Source organism: Cavia porcellus, unplaced genomic scaffold (assembly GCF_034190915.1).
Source record: "Cavia porcellus strain 051 isolate PalLab524CR breed Dunkin Hartley unplaced genomic scaffold, mCavPor4.1 scaffold_5, whole genome shotgun sequence".
Lineage (NCBI taxonomy): Eukaryota > Metazoa > Chordata > Mammalia > Rodentia > Caviidae > Cavia > Cavia porcellus.
In genome coordinates, this window is record NW_026947488.1 from 15,650,445 (window position 1) to 15,675,341 (window position 24,897).

At 46.2% G+C, this 24,897-nt stretch overlaps 2 protein-coding genes across 4 annotated transcripts; one reads left to right on the top strand and one right to left on the bottom strand.

Moving 5' to 3' along the window:
- Positions 1-54: 54 nt before the first annotated feature.
- Acot8 (acyl-CoA thioesterase 8) lies at positions 55-18,088 on the top strand. The gene is made up of 6 exons (XM_003467792.5): positions 55-271; positions 2,184-2,320; positions 11,944-12,169; positions 15,249-15,406; positions 15,948-16,142; positions 17,848-18,088. The coding sequence occupies exons 1-6, from the start codon at positions 132-134 to the stop codon at positions 17,964-17,966; spliced, it is 975 nt and encodes a 324-aa protein (XP_003467840.1). The 5' UTR covers positions 55-131; the 3' UTR covers positions 17,967-18,088.
- A 1-nt stretch (position 18,089) lies between these two features.
- On the bottom strand, positions 18,090-24,638 carry Snx21 (sorting nexin family member 21). 3 transcript variants are annotated; one of them, XM_003467693.5, is made up of 3 exons: positions 24,078-24,638; positions 23,441-23,598; positions 18,090-19,101 (listed from the first exon to the last, which is right to left on the bottom strand). In XM_003467693.5, the coding sequence occupies exons 1-3, from the start codon at positions 24,340-24,342 to the stop codon at positions 18,427-18,429; spliced, it is 1,098 nt and encodes a 365-aa protein (XP_003467741.1). In that variant the 5' UTR covers positions 24,343-24,638; the 3' UTR covers positions 18,090-18,426. The 3 variants fall into 3 exon arrangements, with proteins under 3 accessions (XP_003467741.1, XP_063104330.1, XP_063104331.1); XM_063248260.1 differs by lacking the exon at positions 24,078-24,638 and having other exon boundaries at positions 23,448-23,598; XM_063248261.1 differs by lacking the exons at positions 23,441-23,598; positions 24,078-24,638 and adding an exon at positions 19,258-19,268.
- Between the last annotated feature and the right edge of the window lie 259 nt (positions 24,639-24,897).

The window sequence follows — 24,897 nt, forward strand, 5'->3', positions numbered from 1 at the left end:
CCAATCACAACCCTCAAACTACTCAGGGTTCCTCAACAGACTTCCGGTTACTGAAGCAAGCTCCCGGAAGTGCCGGCGTCCTGTGTAGGTATCCGCATGTTCTGCCAGGGAACCAGGACGGAGTGAGCAAGATGTCGATCCTTAAGGCTCCGGAGGATAAAAAGGGCGGCGGCGACAGCGACAGCGACAGCGACGATTCCTCCCGGGACCTCCGTAGCGTTCTGGTCACCAGTGTGCTCAACCTCGAGCCGCTGGACGAGGATCTTTTCAGGTAGCCGGCCGCTCCTGGTCCGCACCCCTCACTTAGGACAGAGACTCCGGCTCTTGGTTGCCGCCACCTGTGGCCCCCAGCTCTGGGAATTGGATGAGCGCTGTGCGGGATGCAACCTCTGCTGCGCTTAGGAGAGAACTTCTCCCTGACAGCTGCCCTCGCTGGCCCGTAGGAGGTCCTGGCGATCAGGGCAAAAAAAAAATGTGACCTGAGATACCTTCTTCGGGAGCCTGCCTAGGAAGTCAACCCAGGGACAGCAGTGATTTGCCCAAGCTGATCAGGTTTAAAACTTATACTCGGCTCCTTGAGAAATATTCACTGTCTTTTTCTGTCAGGTACCTCATCCCCAGCACAGTTTGGTGAGACCTGGTAGCTCATTGCTTGGGCCTTCCCAGCAATGCTGAAGTTATAGAGGGCTTCTTCACAACTTTGACCTCCACAGCTTCTCCTGCCTTTATTGGAAGCTGACCTACTTTGATTGCTCTTCCTTCCATTTAAGTAATTATAAGTAGCTTGTCAGGGAGTGTTGCTATTTGCAGTGGACTATTAGGGAAAATAATAAACTCCCAGCAATGGAAGGCTTTAGTTACCACAGTACAACAGCCCTGGGCAAATGTTGACCTCTCATGGCCATGTCAAAATTTTTTCAATTTTTTTTTTGGTCTTTTTCATTTTTATTGGTACCGGGGATCGAACTCCCGACCGCCTGCTTGCAAGGCAGGTGCTTATGCCCCTGAGCTAAATCCCCAGCCCGGCCATGTCAAAATTTCTTCATCTGTACAAAATATCACGGCCTGAGGGAGTTAGACTTGATGTCTGAACACTGGACTTGAGATCCAAAGGGCTAGATACTGTCCAGGATGTTTAAGCTGAATAAGCTTGCATAAGTGATTTTCTTCTTTTCTTTTTTAAATATACTAGGAATTGAACTTTCACCTCTTTTTTTTTTTTTTTAAAGTAAGGGGCTGGAGATTTAGCTCAGTGGCATAGGCACCTGACTGGCAAACGCTAGGTCAAGAGTTCAATAAAAAAAAAAAAAATTTAAATTTTGAAATAGGGGCTTCCTGAGTTACTAAATTACCCAGGCTGGTCTTCCTAGCTCAGCTGCCCAGAGTCCTGGGATTACAGAAGGTACTACCATACCATGGCTGTTCAAGTCACTTTTTTTTTTTTTAAGGGAGAGGGGTCCATTTTGATTTTTATTTATTTGTGTGTGTATGTGGTACTGAGGATCAAACTCACAACCTTGCGCTTACCAGGCAGGCGCTAACACCACTGAGCTAAGTCCCCGGCCCTTCAAGTCACTTTTGATCCCTGTGTCTTTTTCTTTTTTTTGAGACAGTCTTGCTAGATAGTCTAGGCTTGCCTTGAACTGGTAGCAAACCTCCTGCCTCAACTTCCCAAATGCTGGGATAACAAAACGTGTGCCGCCAATCCCAGCTCTCACTTTTGATTTCTGATTTCCGTTCTCTTTATTATTCTGAACTGAAGTCCATAGAAAGATTAGTTGGTCACAAGGACTGTAAAATTTTATGCAGAGTGATACAGACATTTGCCTGAGAAAAGAGTCTTTAGATTTTTATTAGTACATGTTTGTGACATATGATGAATATATTCATCATGGGGAGTAGGTACATGTACATGAATCCATGGCTTTCACCAGATTTTCAAAAGGAGCCTGAACCCCAGTTAGGTTTAAAAATTCTGCAGTGGAGGGGGCTGGGGATTTAGCTCAGCGGCATAAGCGCCTGCCTTACAAGCAGGCAGTCATGAGTTAGATCCCTGGTACCGATAAAAACGAAAAAGACAAAAAAAAAAAAAAAAAAAAGAAATTCTGCGCTGGAGGCTCATTGAGGCTTTTGGAGTTTAGAGTAGACCTCAAGCCTTTCCCACTTTCCTTTTCTCCCTACAGAGGCAGGCATTACTGGGTACCTACCACCCAGCGGCTCTTTGGGGGTCAGATCGTGGGCCAGGCCCTGGTGGCTGCAGCCAAGTCTGTGAGTGAAGATGTCAATGTGCACTCCCTACACTGCTACTTTGTTCGGGCAGGTAAACTCTTGACACCCTGGCTCCTTGCTTCCAATCCAGTACTGGTGGCCTAGCAGCCACTTCTTCCTGAGTTTGGGGGCTGACTGAAGAAAAAGAATGAGAGAGGAAGAGAATCTGAAAAGGAGAGGGAGGAGGGGGAGAGAGAGAGAAAATGAATTAAGAGATACCTCTGAGGAATGAGGTCTGGGGCCAACAAGGAACCTTAGACAACCTCTGAGACTCACTGGGCAGTGTCCTTTGGCTTGAAATGACATGGGATTTTGTTCTTAACTGTTCCCAGTGGATCTTTTGTTCTTCATTCTTTACATACTTCCTGGTGCTGAGACTGACGGAACCTTGTAGCAGTGAAGTAGCCTCTGCTAGGACCTTTGAAGTGGGCAGGATAGGTTGAGAAGAGGAAGCACTAGTTTGCAGATCAAGAGATCCAGATCCCAGTTCCAGCTGTGCATTACTGTGACCTTGAATGAGCTTTCCTCCCTATCATGAGGCGTGGTTTACTTTATTTTATCGTATTATTTATTTTTGAGGTAGAATCTTGCTATGTAGTTCAGGTTAGTCCTAAATTCACTATGTAGCCCAGGGTGGCCTCAAACTTGAAGCAGTTTTCCTGCCTCAGCCTCCAGAGTGTTGGGATTACAGGAGTGCACCATCATGCTTAGCCTAAGTGTGGTTTATTGGTTTGGTTTATTCTAGCTTTGAAATGGGGAAGAGTGGGACCAGAGATATTTTAGAGGAATGATTTCTGTAAAGTGTTTACAGTGCTTGTAGCTTTGTGGTCAAATAAAAAGGCCATGTATATATATATATATATATATATATATATATATATATTTGTTTTTGTTTTTGTTTTTGTTTTAACTTTTTTGGTACTGGGTATCGAACTCAGGACCTTACACTTGCCAGGGTGTACTGTGCTGCTAAATTATATCCCTGGCTCTTTTTTTTTGTTGTTGTTACTAGTCCCCCCAAGTTGCTGTGTGATAGCTCGGACTCCGGAATAAAACCCAAGGAAGCAAGAAATTAAAATTTGGGGAGTAAAGGCTTTATTTTAGGCCAGGCCTGGCATCACAGTCTCCAGGAGCCAATTTGGAGACTGCTCGCCTTACAGCTAGAAAGGTTGGGTTTTAAAGCCGAAACCACAGGAATGTTGTAATCGCTGACACAGTTAGGTAGCATCTGGGCTTTATAGAACTTCTTGTAATTTCCTTGAAGTTAAGCATTTCTTAAAGAACAGCACATTTTATTACAGATAGCAGGATGAGGGGTAGGGAAGGGGGTTATAGGAAACTGATACCTAAGGCTTTTACAGCTTTCTCAGGAAATAGAAACTTAACCTAGAAAGATAGGAAGGGAGGGGGATTTACAAGGAGCTGAAACTTAAGTCTTTACTGGAGATGGAATTTTAATCTCTATTGAAACAGTACATACAGAATAGGAAGGGGGCGCATTGGTTAGAACTAGGGTACAACAGCTGTATAAATACTTCCTGCCCAGTTATCTTTATGTTAGATAGGAGTAAATAAGTTACATGGGTTTTAGTTTTTCAATTTGGTTGTAAACTCCAGAAGTGCTAGACTTCTAATCCTTCTAGCCCAGTGGCCGTGAACCTATAGTTCGTGCATAAGGTTCACCATCACTGCTCCAGCCCATGGAGACCCCTAGCCATTTTGTTTTGTGGGGGCAGGGGGTGACTCACCCCTGTGAATCTTTTCATCCTGTGAAGAAAGATTCTCTGTGTGTTTGCGGCTGAAGAAGGATCAGTGCCGGGCCTGTATGTGGTTGGTTTTCCATAATCGATAACTATCTGCCATGCTATGTGGATGGCTGGTGATGTGGGTGGTAAGAGAGTTTACCAAGGCCAGGGGTTTGGCTCAGCGCCCTGCCTAGCAAACACGAGGTTGTGAATTCAATTGACAGTACCAAAAAAAAAAAAAGAATTTACCACAAATCAAATAAAGGAGGAAGGATGTTCACTCACATGTGAGGGACAGCAGGGCTGTCGTGAGAGGGTTCTCTGGTTTTTCTGGAAGAGCATGGGTGTGGGTCTGAGGTTGACTGTTATAAGCTTGAAAACCCAAAATGTTTTACATTTACAGTAGTACATTATTACTTAATGTGCTTTTATAACTTGTTCCCTTTCTGTAAAACTTGTGTCATAGCCATTTAAATTGCAATCTTGCAACTCACCCACCATATAATCCCCTCCCTGCCTCCCTGGTTCCTGTAAAACTAAACTAAATTACCTTTTATGGAAACAAACTGATCCTAAGATTCTGACCCCTCCCCTCTGGTTTGCTGCTTTATAGCTCCCTGGAGCCCCTGGTTCGGGCATACTTCCCTGGCTGCTTTCTGGGACGGTATAGCCGCTGGGCTCAGCTGATAAAGCACTTCCCTTTTAATTTTTGGAGTCCATTGGTTTTCTGACCATTGGCAGGGTCTTCTTGGTTGAGAAAGGCAACAGAGCCCAGAGGGTGTTTGTGTTCCTGGAAGAGTTTGTGTTTAGCATCTTGAAGTGTTAGTTGTCCGGTGCATACCGCATTGTCCTACTGTCCATAATGAAAATGTTTTCATTGTATTGTTTTATTTTGTTGGTAGGGGTAAACTCACTACCTCAGGCCACCTCAGGCTGCACTGGAGCCCTGCAGCTAAATCCCCAGCCCCTCCCTGCCTTATTTTTTAAATGAGGAACTTTAGAAGTAATTAAAATTTGCATGATACAGAGCACAGCCATTTACTTATCTTGTTTAGTCCTCATAAGTAAAGTCAGAAGAAGGTGGGGATGTAGCTCAGTGAAGAGCACTTGCCTAACAAGTTTGAGTCCTCAACACTACAAAAGAAGACAAATTGTAATAATTTAAAGGGTTTTTTTTTTTTTTTGGTATGTGTGTGGTACGGGGATTGAACCCAGGATTATTGTACAGAGTTATATCCCAGTTCCTTTATTTATTTATTTTATTTTGAGATAGCTTTTCTTTCTTTTTTTGGTCTTGGTCTTTTTTCGTTTTTATCGGTACCAGGGATTAAACTCATGACTGCCTGCTTGCAAGGCAGGCGCTTATGTCGCTGAGCTAAATCCCCAGCCCCTGCTTTTCTTTCTAAATTGCCTAGGCTGGGCTTGAGATTGCAATCATTTTGCCTCAACTTCTCCTAGTGCTGTGATTACAGATTATATGCTGCCACATTGGACCAGTTTAAAGGTTCTCCTGGGACCATGGCTTTAGCTCAGCCTGGCAAATGTGAGGTCCTGGGTTCGATCCCTGGTACCAAAAAGAAATCTCCTCCCTAACCCCAATGCCCATATTAAGATTGAATTTTAGAGCCGGCATGTTAGCTCACGCCTGTAATCCCAGCACTCGGGAGGCTAAGGCAGGAGGATCTTTGCGAATTCAAGACCAGCCTGGGCTACAAAGTGAGCTCAAGGCCAGCCTGAACTGCATAGCGAGACCCTGTCTCAAAAAGATTTAAAAAAAAAAAAAAAGAAAGAAAGAAAGAAAATTGAATTTTAGGGCCTTCATGTTAAGCTACATTCCCAAGTCTTTTGTTTAAGACAAGATCTTGCTAAATTGCCCTGGTTGGGCTCAAACTTGTGATTCTCCTGCCTCAACCTCCCAGAGTGCTGGGATTATAAGCAGGAACCACCACGTCCAGCTAAAGATCTTAATTGGCTTTTATATTTGTTTATTGAGGCATATTGCTGTGTAGTTTAGTCTTGTTTCAAACTTGGAATCCTTCTGCCTCAGCCTCCTGAGTGCTGGTATTACAGGCATCATACCTCATGAATATATTAACACTACTCATGTATATAAACACTTTTTTTTTTTTTTTTTGGTACTGGGGATCAAACTAATGACCTTGTGTAGGCCAAGTGGGCACTTATGCCACTGAGCTTATGCCACTTATGCCCCGGCCCCTTACGCATGTATATAAATTCCCATATCTAAATCTATGTCTCCCAAATTACCATTTTTTGCGGGGAGGATCAGGGATCGAACTCACAACTTTACTCTAGCCAAGCAGGCGCTTATACCGCTTAGCTAAATCCCCAGCCCCCAAGTTACAATTCTTTATATTTGTACAGTTCTTTGACAGTTTCTGAGTTTGAATTGATAGACACTGTTAAGCTGTTACCAAGATTTTTTCATTTTCTCATGCTAGAGATTGAACTCAAGGCCTTGCATATGCTAGGAATTGGATTTATTAATTTGTTTGTGGTATTGAGAATCAAACCTAGAGCCTAACTTGTTCCACTACTGAGTTACACCCCACTCTTTCCTTTCCCTTCCTCCCTTCCAATTTTAGTATTTGTGCTGCCAAAGTGAAGGCCTGCCTACCTTCTCTTCCATTCTCCTCTCCTCCCACCCCCTCCTCTCCCCTCCTTTTCCCTCCCCTCCCCTCCCTTCTTTTCTCTCTGTCTGTCTCTGTCTCTCTGTCTCTGCTGTCTGTCTGTCTCTCTGTCTCTGTCTCTCTCTTTCCTTCTTTGTGTTCTTTTTGAGATGGAGTCTTGCTGTCTTGCTGAGTTGCCCAAGCTGGTCATGAACTGCTGGGCTCACTTGATCTTCACCCAACTCAGCTGTCTGAGTGTTGAGTGAATAAGTACAGGTGTGAGTCGCCATGCCCAACTTTTGGCTTTTTTGTTTTTGTTGTGTTTTTATTTTTTGAGATTGGGTTTCACTGTGTAGTATAGACTGGCCTTGAATTCATTGTGTAGCCCAGGCTGGCCTCCAACTTGTAGTGATCCTCCTGCTTCAACCTCTCAAGTGCTGGAATTCTAGGCATATGCCACCATGCTGGGCAGCTTCTTTTATTCTATAATCAGCAGTGCTTTCCTTTTTTTTAACTTTTTTTTTTAATCGGTACTGGATTGAACTCATGACTGCCTGCTTGCAAGGCAGGTGCTTATGCCGCTGAGCTAAATTCCTAGCCCTAAAGCTTTGTTTCATAAAACAGAATAAATATTCTGCAAGTTGAGCAGAGAGGTTGGTTTTCTAGACCAACAAAGGCTGAAACTAAACAGTTACAAGAACAAACAATGGATTGGTCATTTAAGAGTTATTTTCCTTGGGGCTGGAGAGTAGCTTAGTGGTAGAATGCTTGGCCAGAGTGTAGGAGGCACTAGCTTGATCCTTAGCAGTGAAGAAAGAAGTTAGTTTTCTTCTAAAGTGGGGGCAAGGAGACAGAACAGTAGAGAAATAATGTGCAGGTTTGTTTTACTACTTTTGTAGGTGCTGAGACAAAATACCTGATGCCCAAAGTCAAAGGAAGAAAGGTTTGTTTAGCTCACAGTTTGTGGAGATTTCAGTCTATAATTGGCTGGCTGTAAGGCATGGTGACATGGCAGAGGTGAAACAATTTATGGTAACAGAAGACAGCAAAAGCAACTAGAAAGAGAGACAGTGACAAATGTCTTTCTGTCCTTTATAGTGTATGCAGGCTGCCCACCCTAGGGCAGGTGTAGGACTCACACTCTTAATCTGAGTATCAGACCGTGAATCAGTCACAAACTCTAGATCTAGCTGTTTCCAAAAAGCCTGTCCCACTGTGACTGCATGAGATTTTGGGGAGACATCTAGACACATGCCATAACAAGGTTAAAATCAAATGAACTTTTTGTTTTTGTGTTTTTCAGACAGGGTCTTGTTATTCAGGCAGTCTCACTGCAGTCCTCCTGCCTTAGCTTCCTGAGTGCTGGGATTATAGGTGTTGTACCTTCACATTTGGCAAATTAACTTCCTTGTGTCAGGGGAATGAGAGAACTTCATTTTGCCAATTGAAAGTGGTCTATTTGGGAAATTTGGCTCTCTGCCTTCTGGATTCTTCGGAAATCAGATCAACAGCAGAATTTTGGTCTGGTGACTTGGAACTTCAGCGTGAGTTACTCCATTTAGATTTGTATTCTCTTGGATCACAGGGTAGGAATGTGTTTCAAAACAGTGGTCTCCTGTAGTGTTTATTTATGACACCATTCTTACCTTCAGAACCTGGGATCTGGAGAGGTTCTGTTGTAGCTCCCGTAGTGCTCAGAGAGGCAGACCCAAGATTTCCACATATGATTCCAAGTACCAGACTCCTGTTTCCTTCACTTTTAGGAGACAATTCCAATCCGTGGCAGAGCTGCCAAGGGCCCTATCCTAGGTTGCAAGGGAAAGATTCTCTTCCTTGGAAATTCTTCCAAGAACAGCATAAAATGAGCTATGCCCAAGATAGGATATTAAAATGACTCATCCATTATTTGTGCCTGTACATGCTGCTCCTTCTTTGTCTTTTTGCAGGACTAGGGATGAAATCCAGGGCCTATTACAAAGGAAAGTACTTGACCACTGAGCATATGTCAAGCCCTGTATCTTCTTGGAAAGGTGTGGCATACTTTAAAGTAATTGGCAGCTATTGTAGGATTTTAAAATAAAAGTGGAAGACTGGGTGTGTTACTGTGCACCTGTTCATACCTCTTAGAGCGCTGCTTCAGATAAGTTTGAGCCCCTTCTAGGCAATTTAGCAAGACCTTGTTTCTAAATAAAATTAAAAAGAGGTCGGAGAAGCTGGGTGTAGTGGTGCATGCCTGTAATCCCTGCATTCGGGAGGCTGAAGCACTGAGGCATTAACCACCCTGAACTGTAAAGTGAGACCTTGTCTCAAACAAACAAACCTCAAAAATAAAAATAAAAAAAGGCAGGCTGGGGATATGTCTCGGTGGTACAATACCTGGCTGGCTTCAATCTCTAGCACTGCAGAAATGAATACAACAATCACCAAAGAGTTAAGGTTAGTTATACATAAAATTTAGTCCTGAGTATTCTGGTGGGAAGAAAAAAGGGAATCTCTTACCAGGTTTTAAGATATTTCTTTATTAGATACATCCAATATGATAACCATACCCCAGGAGGCTGAGGCAGGAGGATTGCACATTGTAGCTCAGCCTGGCCAACTTAGCAACATAGTGAGATCCTATCTCAATTAAAGGGTTGAGGAAAACACAAAACGTGAACAGTATCAAAATAAAAGGATGGAGATGTAACTCAGTGTGAAGGCCCAGGGTCCAATCCTTACTATTAAAAAAAATTATAACCAATATTGTTGTAGTGATATATAAATATATATATGTATATATATATTTATTGGTACCAGGGATCAAACTCACGACTGTCTGCTTGCAAGGCAGGTGCTTATGCTGCTGAGCTAAATCCCCAACCCCCTGCAGTGATATTTTTAAATAAAAGCTGCTGGGGATGGGCTTTCTTGGACATCATATCATTTTATTTTGTTTGAGACGGGGTCTTGTTGCATAGTTCAGGCTGGCAATCAGTTGGTTTTTTGTTTTCTGTTTTCCTCTAGAGGTAAAATAATGTGCGGAAGTTATCTGAGTTCTCCACACACTTAGAGTGTGGAGAATCTGGAGCAGGGGTTAGCAAACATACTATAAAGGGCCAAAGAGTAAATGTTTTAAGTTCTGTGCATAAAAGCAACAATAGTATTTAAATGAACGAATATGACTGTATTCTGAGTTTTCTTTTGAAGTGCCAGTTCCCTCACCTCTACACAATTACTGTGAGACCAGTAAGCAAACATATCTTTCCTAGAATCTAATGTTCCAGAGAGCACAGCACTTCCATAACATTAGATGCCTCACTCCAATAGACTCGGGCCGGGTGTGCTGGTACATGCCTGTAACCCCAGCGCTCGGGAGGCTGAGTCAGGAGGGTTACCCTGAGTTCAGGCCAACCTGGACCATGTAAGCGAGTTCAAGGCCAGCCTGCACTACAGAGCCTTGTGACTGCTAGGATTATTTATATACATGGTGCCTCACATGCCTGGCTCCTTCCCTTTGTTTTTCTTTAGATTTTTTTATTAGACATGTTTTCAGTCTATGCAGTTTACAGTCATTATGGAGAGTAGATAACATGTACATACTGTAGGTTTTTCTTTTGATCCCCTTTCCCTTTCCCTTTCCTTCCTCTAATTCCTCTATCCCAGTTTTCTTTTTTCTTTCTTGTTTTTGAGACAGGCTGTCGCTTGTATTCCAGGCTGACCTCTTACAGCAGTTTTCCTGTCTCAGCCTCCTAAGTGCTGGGATTATAGGCTTGCATTACCATGTCTGGCCTGATTTTCCTTTTTGTTATTGTTGGTTCCTTCCTTCTTACTATTACAAAGCTTTTCAGTTATGCCTGTCATAAAGTCTCTGTGTAAATGAAGGCAGCTGACTTTCTGCTGCTATATCAAGCTCTGAATAAATAGCTTTTACTTGTTTAAAAAAAAAAAAAGGAAAAATAAAAAGAAATAATAAAAATAGGCAGTGGGCCAGATTTCCTGACCTATGATCTAGAAGAATAGTTTTTGAAACACATGACAAGATTTTAGGCACAGATAGAGGAACACAAAAGTCCAGGAATGCTGGGCAGGGTGTCATACACCTGTAATCCCAGAGCTAACTGCCTAGCAAGATCATGTCTCAAGAAACCAAAGCAAACAAACACAAAAGCCCAGGAGTATTTTTGTTTTTATTTTTGTGGTACTGGGATTGAACCCAGAACATTTGCATTAAGCTACATCCCCAGCCTTTAAAAAATTTATTTGCATTAAGCTACATCCCTAGCCTTTTAAAAATTTATTTATTTTAATTAATTTTAAATTTTGAGCTGGGTGTGGTGGCGCACTCCTGTAATCCCAACACTTAGGAGGCTTGCAAATTAGAGACCAGCCTGGACTACAAAATACACACAAGGCCAACCTGAACTGCATAGTGAGACCCTGTCTCAAAAAGACCAAAAAAAAAATTTTTTTTTTTTAAATTTTGAGATGAATACTTGTTAAGTTACTCAGGCTGGACTCAAACTTGCTATCTTCCTGCCTCAGCCTCCCAGAATGCTGGGATTATAGGTGTGTTCAGCTAGGAGTATTTAATAAACACTTAGAGCACTTACTATGTGCCATATATCATCCTAAACATTTCACAACTATGAACTCACTTTTTTAAAATTTTAAAACAAAAATACAAATGATGATACAGAATTTCAAAACAAAATAATAGGAGATTAACAATGGTTAATATATTGTATATTGGAACTCACTTTAGTTCTTATTAAAATCTTGTAGGTATGAGTACTATAGTGATCCCCATTTTACAAATCAGTACATGGCTCAGAGAGAGTAAGTGACTTTCCCAGGATCACACAGAAGGTGAGGGGCAAAGCCCGGATTTGGTTTCAGGGAATCAGCAAAGCCTCTGCTGTTCTGTACTCTGGACCGGGAGGAGCTCCCCCTGTACCAAGAGCAGCTTCTTGACCAAGTCTGCTGTTCTCTCTGTACCTGCAGACTTAGGTCTGAGTGAACCTTGGTCAGCAGCTTCTAAAAAGAAAAGGAAATTGGGCATGGTGTGCACTCCTGTAATCCCAGCATTCAGGAGGCTGAGGTGGGGAGCGACACAAGTTCAAGGCCAACCCAGGCTCTGCAGTGAGTTCAAGGCCGGCCTGAACTGCACAGAGAGACCCTGTCTCACCAAAAAAAAAAAAGAAAAAAGAGAAGTGGAATGGAGGACAAGTAGAGCAGAGGTGCCTGTCTGGCCATTATGAAGATGAGAGGTTTCATGGAGCTTAGTGAGGGACTCATCGTGTCCCTTGTGCCCACTGCAGGGGACCCAAAGGTGCCAGTGCTATACCAGGTGGAGCGGACACGAACAGGGGCAAGCTTCTCTGTGCGCTCCGTGAAGGCCGTGCAGCATGGCAAACCCATCTTCATCTTCCAAGCCTCCTTCCAGAAGGTCCAGCCCAGCCCTGTCCAGCACCAGTTCTCTATGCCCACTGTGCCCCCACCAGAAGAGCTGCTTGACCACGAGGCCCTCATTGGTCCGTATTTAAGGTGAGACTCTTGTAGACGCTCCTGCAGTCCTGTCTTGCCTTCCCTTCTTTCCTTCTTTCTCTCATGGTCTTAGGGGTTGAGCCTGGGGCCTTTTTTTTTTTCTTTCTTTCTGTCTCTTTGAGACGGGGTCTCACTATGCAGCTTACGTTGATTTTGAGCTCGCTTTGTAGCCCAGGCTGGTCTCAAACTTGCAATGATTCTCCTGCCTCAACCTCCCAAGTGCTGGGATTACAGGTGTGTACCACCACACATGGCTCAGAACCTGGAGGCTTTGAACTGAACTATAACTCCAGTCCTTTAAAAAAAAAAAAAAAAAAAAAGAAAAGGAAAACATTAATTTTGAGACAGGGTTTCACCAAGTCTTTATGTATTCCAAGCTGGACACAAACTTGTTATCTTCCTGCTTCAGCCTACCAAAGTGCTGGGATTATAGACCTTTACCAACATGCCCAGCTCAGGGAAGTATGTTCAAATGTGGTTGCCTTGTATTAGTCACAGTGTTTTGGTGGGCCTGGATCATGCATTTAAAAATATAAACTAGAGGACCAGGAATTTAGCTCAGAGGTGTAAGCACGTGCCCAGCAATCATGAGGTTGTGAGCTTGATCCCCGGTACCAAAAAAATAAAAATAAATTTAAAAAACCTAGAGTAGGGCTGGGGATTTAGCTCAGCAGCATAAGCACCTGCAGGTGTATGGTTGTGAGTTTGATCCCCTGTACCGATCAAAGAGAAACCTAAGAGTGGCTGAGGGTGTAGCTCAGTGTTAGTGGACGTGCTTAGCATATACAAGGCTGTAGATTGATATATATGAAAAGAAGATGTTGGAGTGTGTTATATGTAAGTACAAAAGGTAAGAATCCTTTTGTGAAATGTTTCAGTTGTTTCTGGTGTGAGCAGGTGTGCATATGTGTCTGTTGGGTTATGATATAAAATGCAGAACTGATAGGTATTGTTTTATGTAGGAATTTTCTGTTTTTAATGGTAGCAAAGTTTTATTAAGAGTAGGAAAAGAAACAGGCTCTGCAGAGTAAGTTTGGAGCCATCAAAAGTGGGAAAAGCAGTGCACCCTACAGCGTGAAGGCTGGCAGAGAGAGAACGCAGTGGCAGGGATGGACATTGTTACAGTTTTACTGGCTGTTAAAACACTGCACAAGTCCCATCGCCACTTGTAAATATCCACTTCCACAGTCTTCTCAGTGACCCCTTCCTCCCTTCAGGCTCATACTCCAGCAGCTTCAGAGTAGATGCCCGGCAACCCCAGCTGTAGAACCACGGCCTGAGGTTGCATGTGAAATATTACTCTCACCTGGTGAGATGTATTACTGACTTGGATCACAGCCATTAAAGTTAAAAACTGCTGATGCACAGAAAAGGGTTCTGGACTGAGGCACAGGACAGACACATGGATTCTGGCCAGGCCGGTGCCTCTGTTAGCACTCATCTGCTATGGGACTTTGCCCAACTAGTAACAGTGTCTCAAGGCCTTAGGTTCTTCAGTTAGAAGAAGAGAATGTTCATTTTTCCTGCTTGCTTTTCAGTTGTACCACAGGGGAGAGCTCCTCTAATGCTGCAGGACACCAGGGAGGTAGCAGGGTATGTGGGATGGACATGGTTTGGCAGCTTGAACGGCCAGAATTCAACTAGCTGTGTGAATTTGGGCAAGTTGATTGCCCGCTCTCAGCCCGTATCTTTGGTTGTAAAATGGTGCTTATTCCTCATTATGACTGTGAGGATTAAATGAAAAAAGAGGTATAAGGTATCTAGTAGGTGCTCAGGGAATATTTTTATTTTATTTTTTGAGATAGGGTCTCACTGTATAATCTAGACTGATCTGTAACTTACTATGTGATCCACACTGGTCTGGAATTCATGGCAATCCTCCTGCCCCAGCCTCACAAGTGCTGGAATTACAGATGTGCCCTACCACGCCCAGCTGTGTACCATTATTAACAGAATAAGAAGCATGGGATCAGGTATATAATTGGAAATGAACAAATGTTTGCCAACACAAAAGTGACACATTGTTGGAGGATCCTGAATTTAGAGCTCGGCTGTTCAGCAAGGTAGCCACTAGCTACTTAATTTAAATGGAGCAGAACAGACAAATCTTTTCTTTATGTACATTAGCCACAATTCAAGTGCCCAACAGTCACACGTGGCTAGTGGCTCCCACAGTGGCCAGTGCAGATACACATTCATCACAGAAGGGTCTGCTGGACACGCTTGCAGCGGATGGGGTAAAAAATGTCAGTCCCTGCTGGGTGTGGTGGCACATGCCTGTTTTCCCAGAACTTGGGAGGCTGAGGCAAGAGGATTTCTGTGAGTTTGAGGCCAGCCTGTACTACATAGTGAGACCCTACCTCAAAAAACCCACAGAAAAAACAAACAGCAACATGAAAGAAAATGTCAGCCACTACAAAGAGCATTAAGGGTGGTAGTTTCCATGGTAAAGGGGCTTCCCTGGAAACAAGTGCCTTCTTCCAGGGACACAGTGCTCCCTGCTGCTTAGAAACTGGTCACTCAGTTCAAGTTGGGCAGCTGCTTGGAATGGTTAGAGAAATGAAGTGGTTTGGTGTATGAACTGTGGAGATAGACTGCCTGAGCCCAAATCCTGCCTGTTCTACTCTTTAAACAAGCTACTCGGATTGCCAGCACATTTTAGTCATTGAATAGTGATACTAGTACCTATGCCATGAGATTATTGTGAGGAAGGAGTTATTATTGTGTATGCAGTGCCAGGAACAGGGCATATTGTAGAGCATATTTTACTACTATGATGTGTGGATTTGTATGCATTATCTTGTCTTTTCCACAGTGCTCTCTATAAGAGTGACTGTTATTATCTACATTTTGCAAAAAGGCAAATAGACTCAGAGAAATTATTAACTTGCACAAAGTCACGTGATGGCAGTTACAGATGGCAAGGATGTGTTGCCTGGCACATAGGGGGCGGGGAGGAAGCTTGGGAGGTTAGTCAGGAGTCCCTGTGAAGAATGAGGGGTGTCAAAAGAGGCAGCACCAATGAGATAAAAAGCACTTCTCCTTAGCTTTTCCTGTCCCTCTCCCCTTTACTTTTCAGAGACCCTAACCTCCAAGAGAAGTACCGAGTGGGGCTCAACCGAATTACTGCCCAGGAGGTACCCATTGAGATCAAGATAGTAAGCCCACTCACCCTGGGCCAGCTTCAGAGAATGGAGCCCAAACAGATGTTCTGGGTGCGGGTCCGGGGCTATATTGGTAAGAGGACCCAGGGACTGGAGAAAACATTCCCTAAGGATCTAGACCTGCCACCCTTTTGCCTTGTGTGGCCTTGGGTGTGCTACTTCCTCTCTTTGTGGCTGTTTCCTCATCTGCATGATGGGGAAGCTGGCGAGGCTTCTTGCCAGGGGTGCCTTACACCTTTGCATGGGGATGGCAGGGAGGGGACTGAATCCCAACATAGGACCTTTCCGGGGAAAGGTAAGGCAGTTTGCTGAGGCTCTCATCCGCGTCTGCAGCCACCCGCTGTGTGCCTATACCCGCAATTATAAAATGGTATTGGAAGAAGATACCTCTGAGGACTGCGGGACATGGCTTGGGATTTATGGAGAGATGTGAGGATGAGATTTTGGAAGATTTTAGTCCTCATTCATGCCTGCTTCTCTCCATCTCCATCTCCTTTATCCTTTCACACATACCTTGGGCCAGATGATGCTCTGCACATCTGTGCATGGCAGTCTTTCTCCCTGAGCTGTGAAACCCAGGAGCCCAGGGCTGATGGGACTGGGACCTTTTGCAGGGGAGGGCGACATCAAGATGCACTGCTGTGTGGCTGCTTATATCTCTGACTATGCCTTCCTGGGCACGGCACTGCTGCCCCATCAGTGGAAGTATAAGGTGCACTTCATGGCCTCGCTGGACCACTCCATGTGGTTCCATGCCCCCTTCCGCGCTGACCAGTGGATGCTTTACGAGTTTGAGAGCCACTGGGCTGGTAAGTGTGGGGCTGTGTGGGACAAGGGCACCAACTCGGGGTGGCAGGGAGTCTGCTTTCCTGCGTGATGCTGTCATTTTCCTGCTTCCTGGGTGGCACTGCACAGGTCACTTCCTTTCTTACCTCTATAGGCTTTGGCATTCTCATCTTCAAAATGACAGTGAGAAAAAACAAAAACAAAAGCCCAAAAAACCTAAATGACAGTGAGGCTAAAGACAGATTACTTGCTCAGCTCACTTTCTGTAATCTGTAATTTTTTATGTGATCTTGGGAAAATTCTTCCTTCTGAGCCTAACTTTCCCATTTTTGCTGTTATGTCAGGCTGACCTTGAACTTGTGGTAGTCCTCCTGCCTCAGCCTCCCTCGTGCGGATTACAGATGTGTACCACCATGCTCAGCAATTTTCCCATTTAAACAAATAAGATTCTAGAGTATTAGAGCAGCAAAACTGAAACTTGGTAACCTATCATACTGCCACTTGAGGGAGCTTTTTCAAAATAGACTCTATGTCTACCTCCAAGATTCTGACTTAGGTAGGTCTTGGAAAAGACCCAGAAAACTAGTTTTAAAAAACTTCCCAAGGGCTGGGGATTTAGCTCAGTGGCATAAGCACCTGCCTGGCTTATGAAGTCATGAGTTTGGTCCCAGGTACCAAAAAAAAAAAAAAAAAAAAAAAAAAACAAAAACTTCCCAAGTGATCCTGTTGATTAGCATGGTTGAGAATCAGGACGCTCCGTGGTCTCCTCTAAGGACCTTACTACTTGGACAGTCCTTGCAGGGCATAGAAGAAACCTAAAGTCATTCATTAATAAGTTCCAGAACCGTGGGTTTCTTACCAAGGAAGTACATTTCAAATGAAGAAAAGCTTTGCTTTGTAAAACAGAAGAGGCTCTTTATACGGGAAAGGGGTATTCTCAAGTGCCCATAGAATCAAGTGCATCAAGTGCCCGCAATATCCTTGAAGCGGAGACACCTGCACTCAGGTTTAGGCAGAGCCTTGGAGCCAAGTTCCTGAGCCTCTTTAGATTTCAGTGTCATTGTGTGAAAAACAGGACAAGTGAAGCCAAATTCCTCTGGCTGTTGTGAGCTCTGCTACAACCAGGGAAATGAGCATCTCTCCAATGAACGTCAAACTCTAAACCTAAAGCCAGCAAGGGAACAAGCCTCCATGTGGAGGCCAAGCTCTGATGGTGTCAAGTCTTTTCCTCTTGAGGTTTTCCTTCCCCTTTGTGGTGCAAGTGATATTGTTTCTCAAGAATTTCCAGCCTGGAGAACTTGATTTGATTTATTAAAAAAGGAACTAAGCAATTTCTAATATACATGGCCAGAGGAGCAGCAGTCTGCTTGGCCAGGTTACTGGACTGTTCTCGGAGTGCCTCTCTCTATCACCTTTTTTTTCCTTTTTGGTACCAGAGATCGAACTCACAACCTTACACTGGCCAAGCAGGCAGTTATGCCACTGAGCTAAATCCATGGCCCCTCTCTGTCCCCCTTCTGAGGAAGTGAACAAGTGTGTGAAAGTGCTCTTAAACAGTCAAGTGGGAGTCAACCCAAGACTGTCCACACAAGTTCATACAGTGGAGCCTTAAGGCAACCACAGCATTCATTGAGTCCTTATGTGCAGCAGGCCTCTCCTGGGCCAGACCCTCTGCAGGCAGCGCACACAGCAGAGAAGGGCTGGTCTCACCCTTCTCTTCACCCACAGGTGGCTCGCGGGGACTGGTCCACGGGCGACTCTGGCGTCAGGATGGCGTGTTAGCTGCATCCTGTGCCCAGGAAGGTGTAATCCGAGTAAAGCCCAGAGTCTCAAACAGCAAGCTGTAGCCAGAAGTGCCAGCTTAGCCTGAGGTCTCAAGGATCTGTCTTCTACACCATTCCAGAAGCGGGAAACAGAGTCAGGGGCTGGGCCTTTGGCCTTCACATCCAATAAAGAGACTGTGATACCACTGGAGTGGGTGGCCTTTAATTTCCCTGGGCCAGAACTGAAGCCTTCCCTCCATCCCTCAACTCTAGGACCACAGATGCAGTCCCTGGCCCTTCACCCATACAGTGTCACTGGCTTTCCACCCCTGGAAAGGGAACATGGCTTCTGCTCGGGGGCTCTAGCCCCTAATTGTATAAAAGCTGGAAAGGATCTATCAGATTTCCTCCCTGTGCAGCTCACCCTGAGCCCAGATCAACAGAAGGAAATTCCACAAATTCTCTTTGTAGAGCATCTGGGGGCAGGTCCCCTTCCCATTTTGAGGCAGTCCTTCTACCCATGGTGGCCTTAAGACTAATGAAGTTAATCTAGCACCTCCTTGATGAGTAATTCCTTGAGGCTGGGGGGTGGTGTGGGGGTAAGGCCTGCCTCCTGTAGTGCCTGGAGCCGGGCCTCTGATTGTCGCTTATCCAGGCCCAGGCGCCAGGAGAGCCGCACATGAGCCTCTAGAAACGGTGCCAAGAAACGATGGGGACTCTTGTCTCGCAGCAGCTGCAGGGCCTTTTCACAGCAAGCTCGGGCCTCCCCAGGGTCCTCCAGCTCCTGGTGGCACACAGCCAGTCCAGCCAGGGTCAGCAGGGGGCGGTCAGGGCCAGAGGAGGTCCTTAGCTGGGCTTGCAGCTGCCAGGCATTGGCCCAGAGTGCCAGAGCCTCACGATAGAGGCCAGTACAGGTAAGACTCTGTGCCCGCCGCAACTCTGGCAGCACAAAGAAGTCTTGCAGGTCTGGGGCATGGCGTAGCTCAGGCACTGCTTGCAGGTGACCCAAAAACTGCTCAAAGGCCCGGCTACGGCGAGCAATGGTCTCTGCAGTAAAATTCCGGCGTAGGCGCTTGCGAGGGAAGGAGATGGCAGCCATGGGGCCTCGGAACTGCCGTTGCAGGTTTCGGTGCAGTCGCTCAAAGTCTGAGTATCGGCGAGAGATCTGGGCTGGCTGGCGATCTGGTGGGCCTGGGCCCATCACGACGAGGGTGTAGAGCTGCAGGGATGGTGGGTGTCAGCGCAGGTGGAAGTTGTCCATGGATTCCTTCCCTCCTCCTCCCCACACTCCCAGCTCTGCTCTCCTCCCTGGGGACTGGGGCAAGAAGGGCGGGGAGCTGCTGGGCAGGGGCTAGGGAGCCCATTCCCCTCTTACCTGAGGCGTCTCTGAAATGACCCAGGCCCAGTGCAGCACAGGAGAGAAAGACAGATAAGATTCAGTGCCTGAGGCTGCTGTCTCTACCACCCCTTTTGGGAAGTTCTTCCTTCCTAAAGAGCAGTTAGTCCTTCTGGAAAACCAGGGGTGAGCTGAAACCCCAACCAATCTCTGGGGCCTCTGAGCTAACTTGGGAAGCAGACTGGAGCTGTTTCCATCCTGGACACAGCCACACCACAAGCTGGCACGGCCATTCCAAACCAGATGTGAAGACAGGTCTTTGGAGAGCCCCAGTAAACGGTCAATCTGAATTTACTGTCCAGGACTCAAGTTGATCCCAGGTTAGCTTTTCCATCTCTAGATCTCAAATAAAGCAGTCTGCTGTTAGCAGGTGCTGGTACCTGATGTTTCTATTTTGGTTTGTTTTTGAAGCAGGATATCACTGTGTAGTTCAGGCTGGCCTTGAAAGTGTGGCCATTCTCCTGCCTCAGCTTCCTGAGTGCTGGAATTCTAGGCACATAATGCCCTGGCTTCTTTTTTTAATCTTACTATAAATTGAGAAACTTTCGATTTGGTTTTAAAAACACTCCACAGTTTTCATCTCCATTTTTAGAGAAAGATAAGCGAATCTCAGGCCAGGACCTTCTTGAGGCCACAGCATCTATGCAATATTAAATGACATTATTTCATTTTTACTGCCTTTACTTTTATGGTCAGCTTCTCTGTATGGCAAGTGAGGTTTTCCACATACAGTAGTACTGTGAAGCCCAGGCTGGCTCTGAACTCAATGGTGATCCTCTAGTTTTAGTGTCCCAAGTTATGGGGTTACAGATATGCACTACCATACCTGGCTATAAAGTTGGCTTTAAACTTATTTTAGAAAAAAAGGGTTCTGGGTCGGGGATTTAGCCCAGTGACATAAGCACCTGTGGGGATTTAGCCCAGTGACATAAGCACCTGCCTGGCAAGCATGAGGTTGTGAGTTTGATCCCTGGTACCACCAAAAAGGAAAAAAAAAAAAGAAAAGAAAAGAAAAAAAGGAAAGAAGGGGTTCAGCCAGGTGTGGTGGAACATGCCTGCAATCCCAGCACTCAGGAGGCTGAGGCAGGAGAACTGTCGTGAGTTCAAGGCCAGCCTGAACTGTAGAGTGAGACCCTGTGTCAATAAGCAGAAACTACTATTACAAATAGTAATAGTAGTTCATGAAAAATGTTAAGAATGGTACTGATAGCATTTTAGGTGGACAGTGACTGAACAATATGACTACTAAGCTTCTGTCCAGGCTGGAGAACTGAGTATGGATTAATCCTGCCTGATTCTGTTGAGCTAACAGGTTTAAAAGGGTAGTTAGCGGGTATTAAATGTTAAAGGGACACAAACACCAAACCTAGATTTTTCTCTCTATTCTGTGGAACTGCCAATATTCTAGCCGTCCCTGGTCAGTTAGGTTTGCCTATTTTCCTTTTTTCTTCAGTACTAGGCTTTGAAACTCACACAGAGCTACATCCCCAGCTCTTCTTCTTCTTTTTTTTTTTTTTAATTTTGAAACGGGGTCTTCTAGCTCACTAAATTGTCCAGGCTGGATCTGAACCTCACTTTACCAAAATGCTGAGATTATACGTATGTGCCACTGCACTTGCCTAGGGGTGCCCACTTCATCCTTCTCTTAAAGAGTCACAGTGTACATTTTATTTTTTGAGCAGGGTCTCCCTAGGTAGTTCGGTCTGACCTTGAACTCACTATGCAGCCCTGGCTGGCCTCCAACTCATGGCAATCTTCCTGCTTCAACCTCCCCATAGCTGGGATTGCATGTATGTACCACCATGCCCAGCTGGCTTTTATTTTTTAGCAAAGATCACTTCACATCAATTATTTCATCTGATCCTTGTAATGTCCCTCAAGACAGGTGATAACAATAGTAGTTTCGTCAGCTGAGCTCTCACCAGGTGCCCTGTCTGTACCCAGTACTTTTCCTGCTATCATTCCGTTTAATCAGCAGAAAAGCACTGCAAGGAGTCCTTATCTCTGTTTGTCAGCTGAGGAAGCAGGCTCAAAGGAGGGTAAAGGAGTCAAAGACTTGCCTGAAATCACATACTGGTAAATGGCCTAGCTGGGATGCAAACCCAGGTCAATCTGATTCCAAAATTTGCGCTCTTCACTCTCAAGAGAATCATATAGACAAGCCGGCCTGTAATCCCAGCACTTGGGAGAATAAGGCAGGAGGATTGCTGCAGGTTTGAGGTCAGCCTCGCTACAGAGTGAGCTCAGGACCAAGTCTGAACTGCACAGCAAGACCCTGTCTCAAAAAAAAAAAAAAAAAAAAAAAAAAAAAAAAAATGGCTGGGGGCCTGGGGATTTAGTTCAGCGGCATAAGCACCTGCATTGAAAGCAGGCAGTCGTGAGTTTGATCCCTGGTACCGATAAAAACGAAAAAAAAAAAAAAAAAGGCTGGGGTTTGGTGCCTCCCTGGCAAGTGTGAGGTCATGAGTTCAATCCTCCGTACAAAAAAAAAAAAAAAGAGAGAGAGAGAATCATGTGGAGACTCAGGGTTCCCATCATAAGCGAAGGCAATTTGCTTCTCTAGACATAGGCAGGGCACAGTACGCCATCCTGTTCGTTGTTGTCATTCCCTTCCCATCTGGGTCCCCAGTCACCTCCATTCCTTCTTCCTCTGGAGTTGCTCCTTGGTGATCTGATCCCTTGGGTCCCTTTCCTGTGCATGACTCTACCTGCCCCAGAGCTCTGGGACATTTGCCATTCAAGAATGGCTCATCTGGAGCTGGGCATGTAGCTCAGGGTGGAATGGACACTTATACATGGAGACCTGGGTTCAATCTCCAGCATCAAAACAAAAACAAAAACAAAACCCCCCCAAAACTGGATCATTAGCATCAAATTGGAGCAGTCACTGCATGGGTGTGGGCCTTGTTACAGCAATAGAGGAGGGTGGAGGGGCTCAAATGTGGGACAAGGCTCCAGGCGCCCTTCCTGCTGAGTCAGAGGTGGAGGAAGGTGATGAAGAGAAGGGGTGAGAAGCAACAACACTTGCTGGGACAGGCCAGCTCAGTTGGCTTTCAGGCCAACAGAAGGGAGCAGGACCTGGCAGGCTTCATTCTCCCTGACAGTCTCTCCCCTCCATTGCAAGAGAAATAGGGATTGCAAGGCCCTCCCCTATACTGTTCTTCACAGAGCAGGGTTGTTCTGTACAGGCAGACAGTGCCAGAGAACTGATTCCCCTAGGTTACAGGGAGGTCACAGCAGTATCTAGATCAGTGATGGCAAACCACATAGAGCTGTCAGTAATACAGCACACTGTGGCATGCTTGATATTTTCAAATAAAAGTTAAATAAAAATAATAAAGCTTGAGCATCCCTTATCGAGAATGTTTGGCACCAGAAATGTTTCAGATTTAGGATTTTGGAATCTTCATGTACATAGACAATGAGACATCTTGGGGATGGGACCAAAGTTCCAGATGTACTTTGTACATACAATCTGAATATAATTTGTGTGTGTGTATGCACACGCACGCATGTGTTTGGTGTTGAGGGTTGAACCCAAGCCTATCTCTAAACTACATTTTGACACCCACCAATCACATGAAGTCAGGTGTGACATTTCCCATTTATAGCATATCAATATTATCAAGTTCCAGTTTTCTACCATTATAGCTACCATTTTGTTTGTGGTTTTGGAGATTGAACCCAGGGACTCTCACACAGTATGCAAGAGCTCTACCACTGAGCTACATTCCCGGCCCAGTTGATCACTTCATAATGCCAAGCACAATGCCAAGGACTCGGCACCATTTCATTTAACTCTTGCTCTGATCTTCTGCACGATCCTCATTGCTCAGTTGTGGAAACTGGAGGTCATCAAAATTACATAACTCACCTAAGGTCAAACAACTTAAGTGGTATGTGAATCAAGGCTGATGTGCATTCAGTGCACATTTCTGTAGCTACTAAGCCATGCAACTGGGAAAGGGGAACACATACCAGTTCTCTCTCTCTCTCTCATACTGATAATTGAACTCATGGCCTGGAGCTTGCCCGGCAGGCCTTGCACTGAGCTGCATCCCCAGCCCAGCAGTTCTCTTAAGTCTAAAAAGCAGGACAGCCTATTTTCTCTTATCCAGACTTCTAGATTCACAGCCCTGGGGGCTTTGGGGACCTCACTCACCACGTACTTGGAGGGTGGGTCCTTTACAACACTGGCGCTGGTCACCTCAAAGAGCAGCCGCTGGGGTACCAGGGTGTTTCGAGACTTCTTCCAGAAATCCTGAAGCTGCCTGGCCAGGAGTTGACTACCCCGCTGCCCGTCAGGTAGGGGACTCCGTTCTGCACAAGCACATGGCAGGTCATATCAAGGAACCTAGAGTCTGGGTCAGCATAAATCATGTGCCATGACCTCAATCATCGGAGGTAGGCTTTATCCCCATTTTACAGAAATGAGAACTGAGGGCTAGAAATTGGTGCCAAACACACTATCTGGGAGATGGGAGGCACTAAGTATCTCCACTCCCAAAACACTGCCAGCACGTCATTAGCACATATTTGTATCCCAGGTCCAGTGCACTCATACCAGCAAAAATCCGGAGATGGAAGTAATTTCTCCCATTTGACACAAGGGAAAACTTGGCTCAGAGGGGTGTTGTGACTCTTAAGGTCACACAGCCAAGACGTGGCTGGAGGCGTTTAAAAAAGTGCCAGGAGTTTCAGCCGGACCAACTCTGGGCATCCAAGATGCTCCTGGAACACGGCTGGGATACAGGCCTAGCCGAACCCCAACGTTCCCGTCTCCGTCCTCCCGCACTCGCCTGCGTCTTCTCCCGATGTCCCGTCGCCAGGAGGCAGCGAGTCGGGGTGGGCCTCGTCCTCGTCCTCCTCGTCGTCGTCGTCCTCCTCGTCCTCAGCACTGGTGAAGCTGAGGGTGCCGCTGAGACGGGAGGACAGGCCCTCGGCGTCGTCGTCCTCCAGCTCGGAGCTTTCGGGGAACTGCTCGGCCTCGGGGCCTGTCGCCGCCTCTCCCGGGCTATCGCTGGCCAGGGCGTGCCGCAGCCTGTGCAGGAGCCGCGAAGCCATGGCACCCCGGGGCAGCGGCGTCGCTAGTCCCAGGCCGCGGCGGGAGGAGGACCCCGCTGGCCGCGGGGAGCACGGGCGGGGTCCAGGCCGGGAAGGAGGGGCGCAGGGGAGACCCCGCCCTCTGGCAGCCGGGCGTGCGGCGAGCAGCGCGACCCTGATGCCCGGGAACCGCGCCGCCGCTGGCCCCACTCAGCTCTCTGTGTCCCCCGCACGTGCCGCCGCCTCCGGCGTCCGTGGGCGTGTCGTTCCCACGGGCTCGCGAAGCGACCTCCGCGGCTCACCGAAACCGCCAGCTCAGGCCGCTCGCAGCGCAGCTCCGGCCGTTTCCTGCCGCCGCCCCGCCTCCGGCCCCTCCCGCTCTCCGGGACCGCCCAAGAACGCCCGGCCTTTGGTTCCAACAGGGACCGGGAATCCTGGGTTGGCCTGAGCGAGCCCCCAGGGCTCCCCTCCCGCGGAATCGTCCGCGATCCGGCCTCCTCGGACAGCCCCATTTAGCCCCTTAATTTCCATCTTTAACTTGACAGTGTAATTGCGCAACAGAAGGGAACCCGTTTC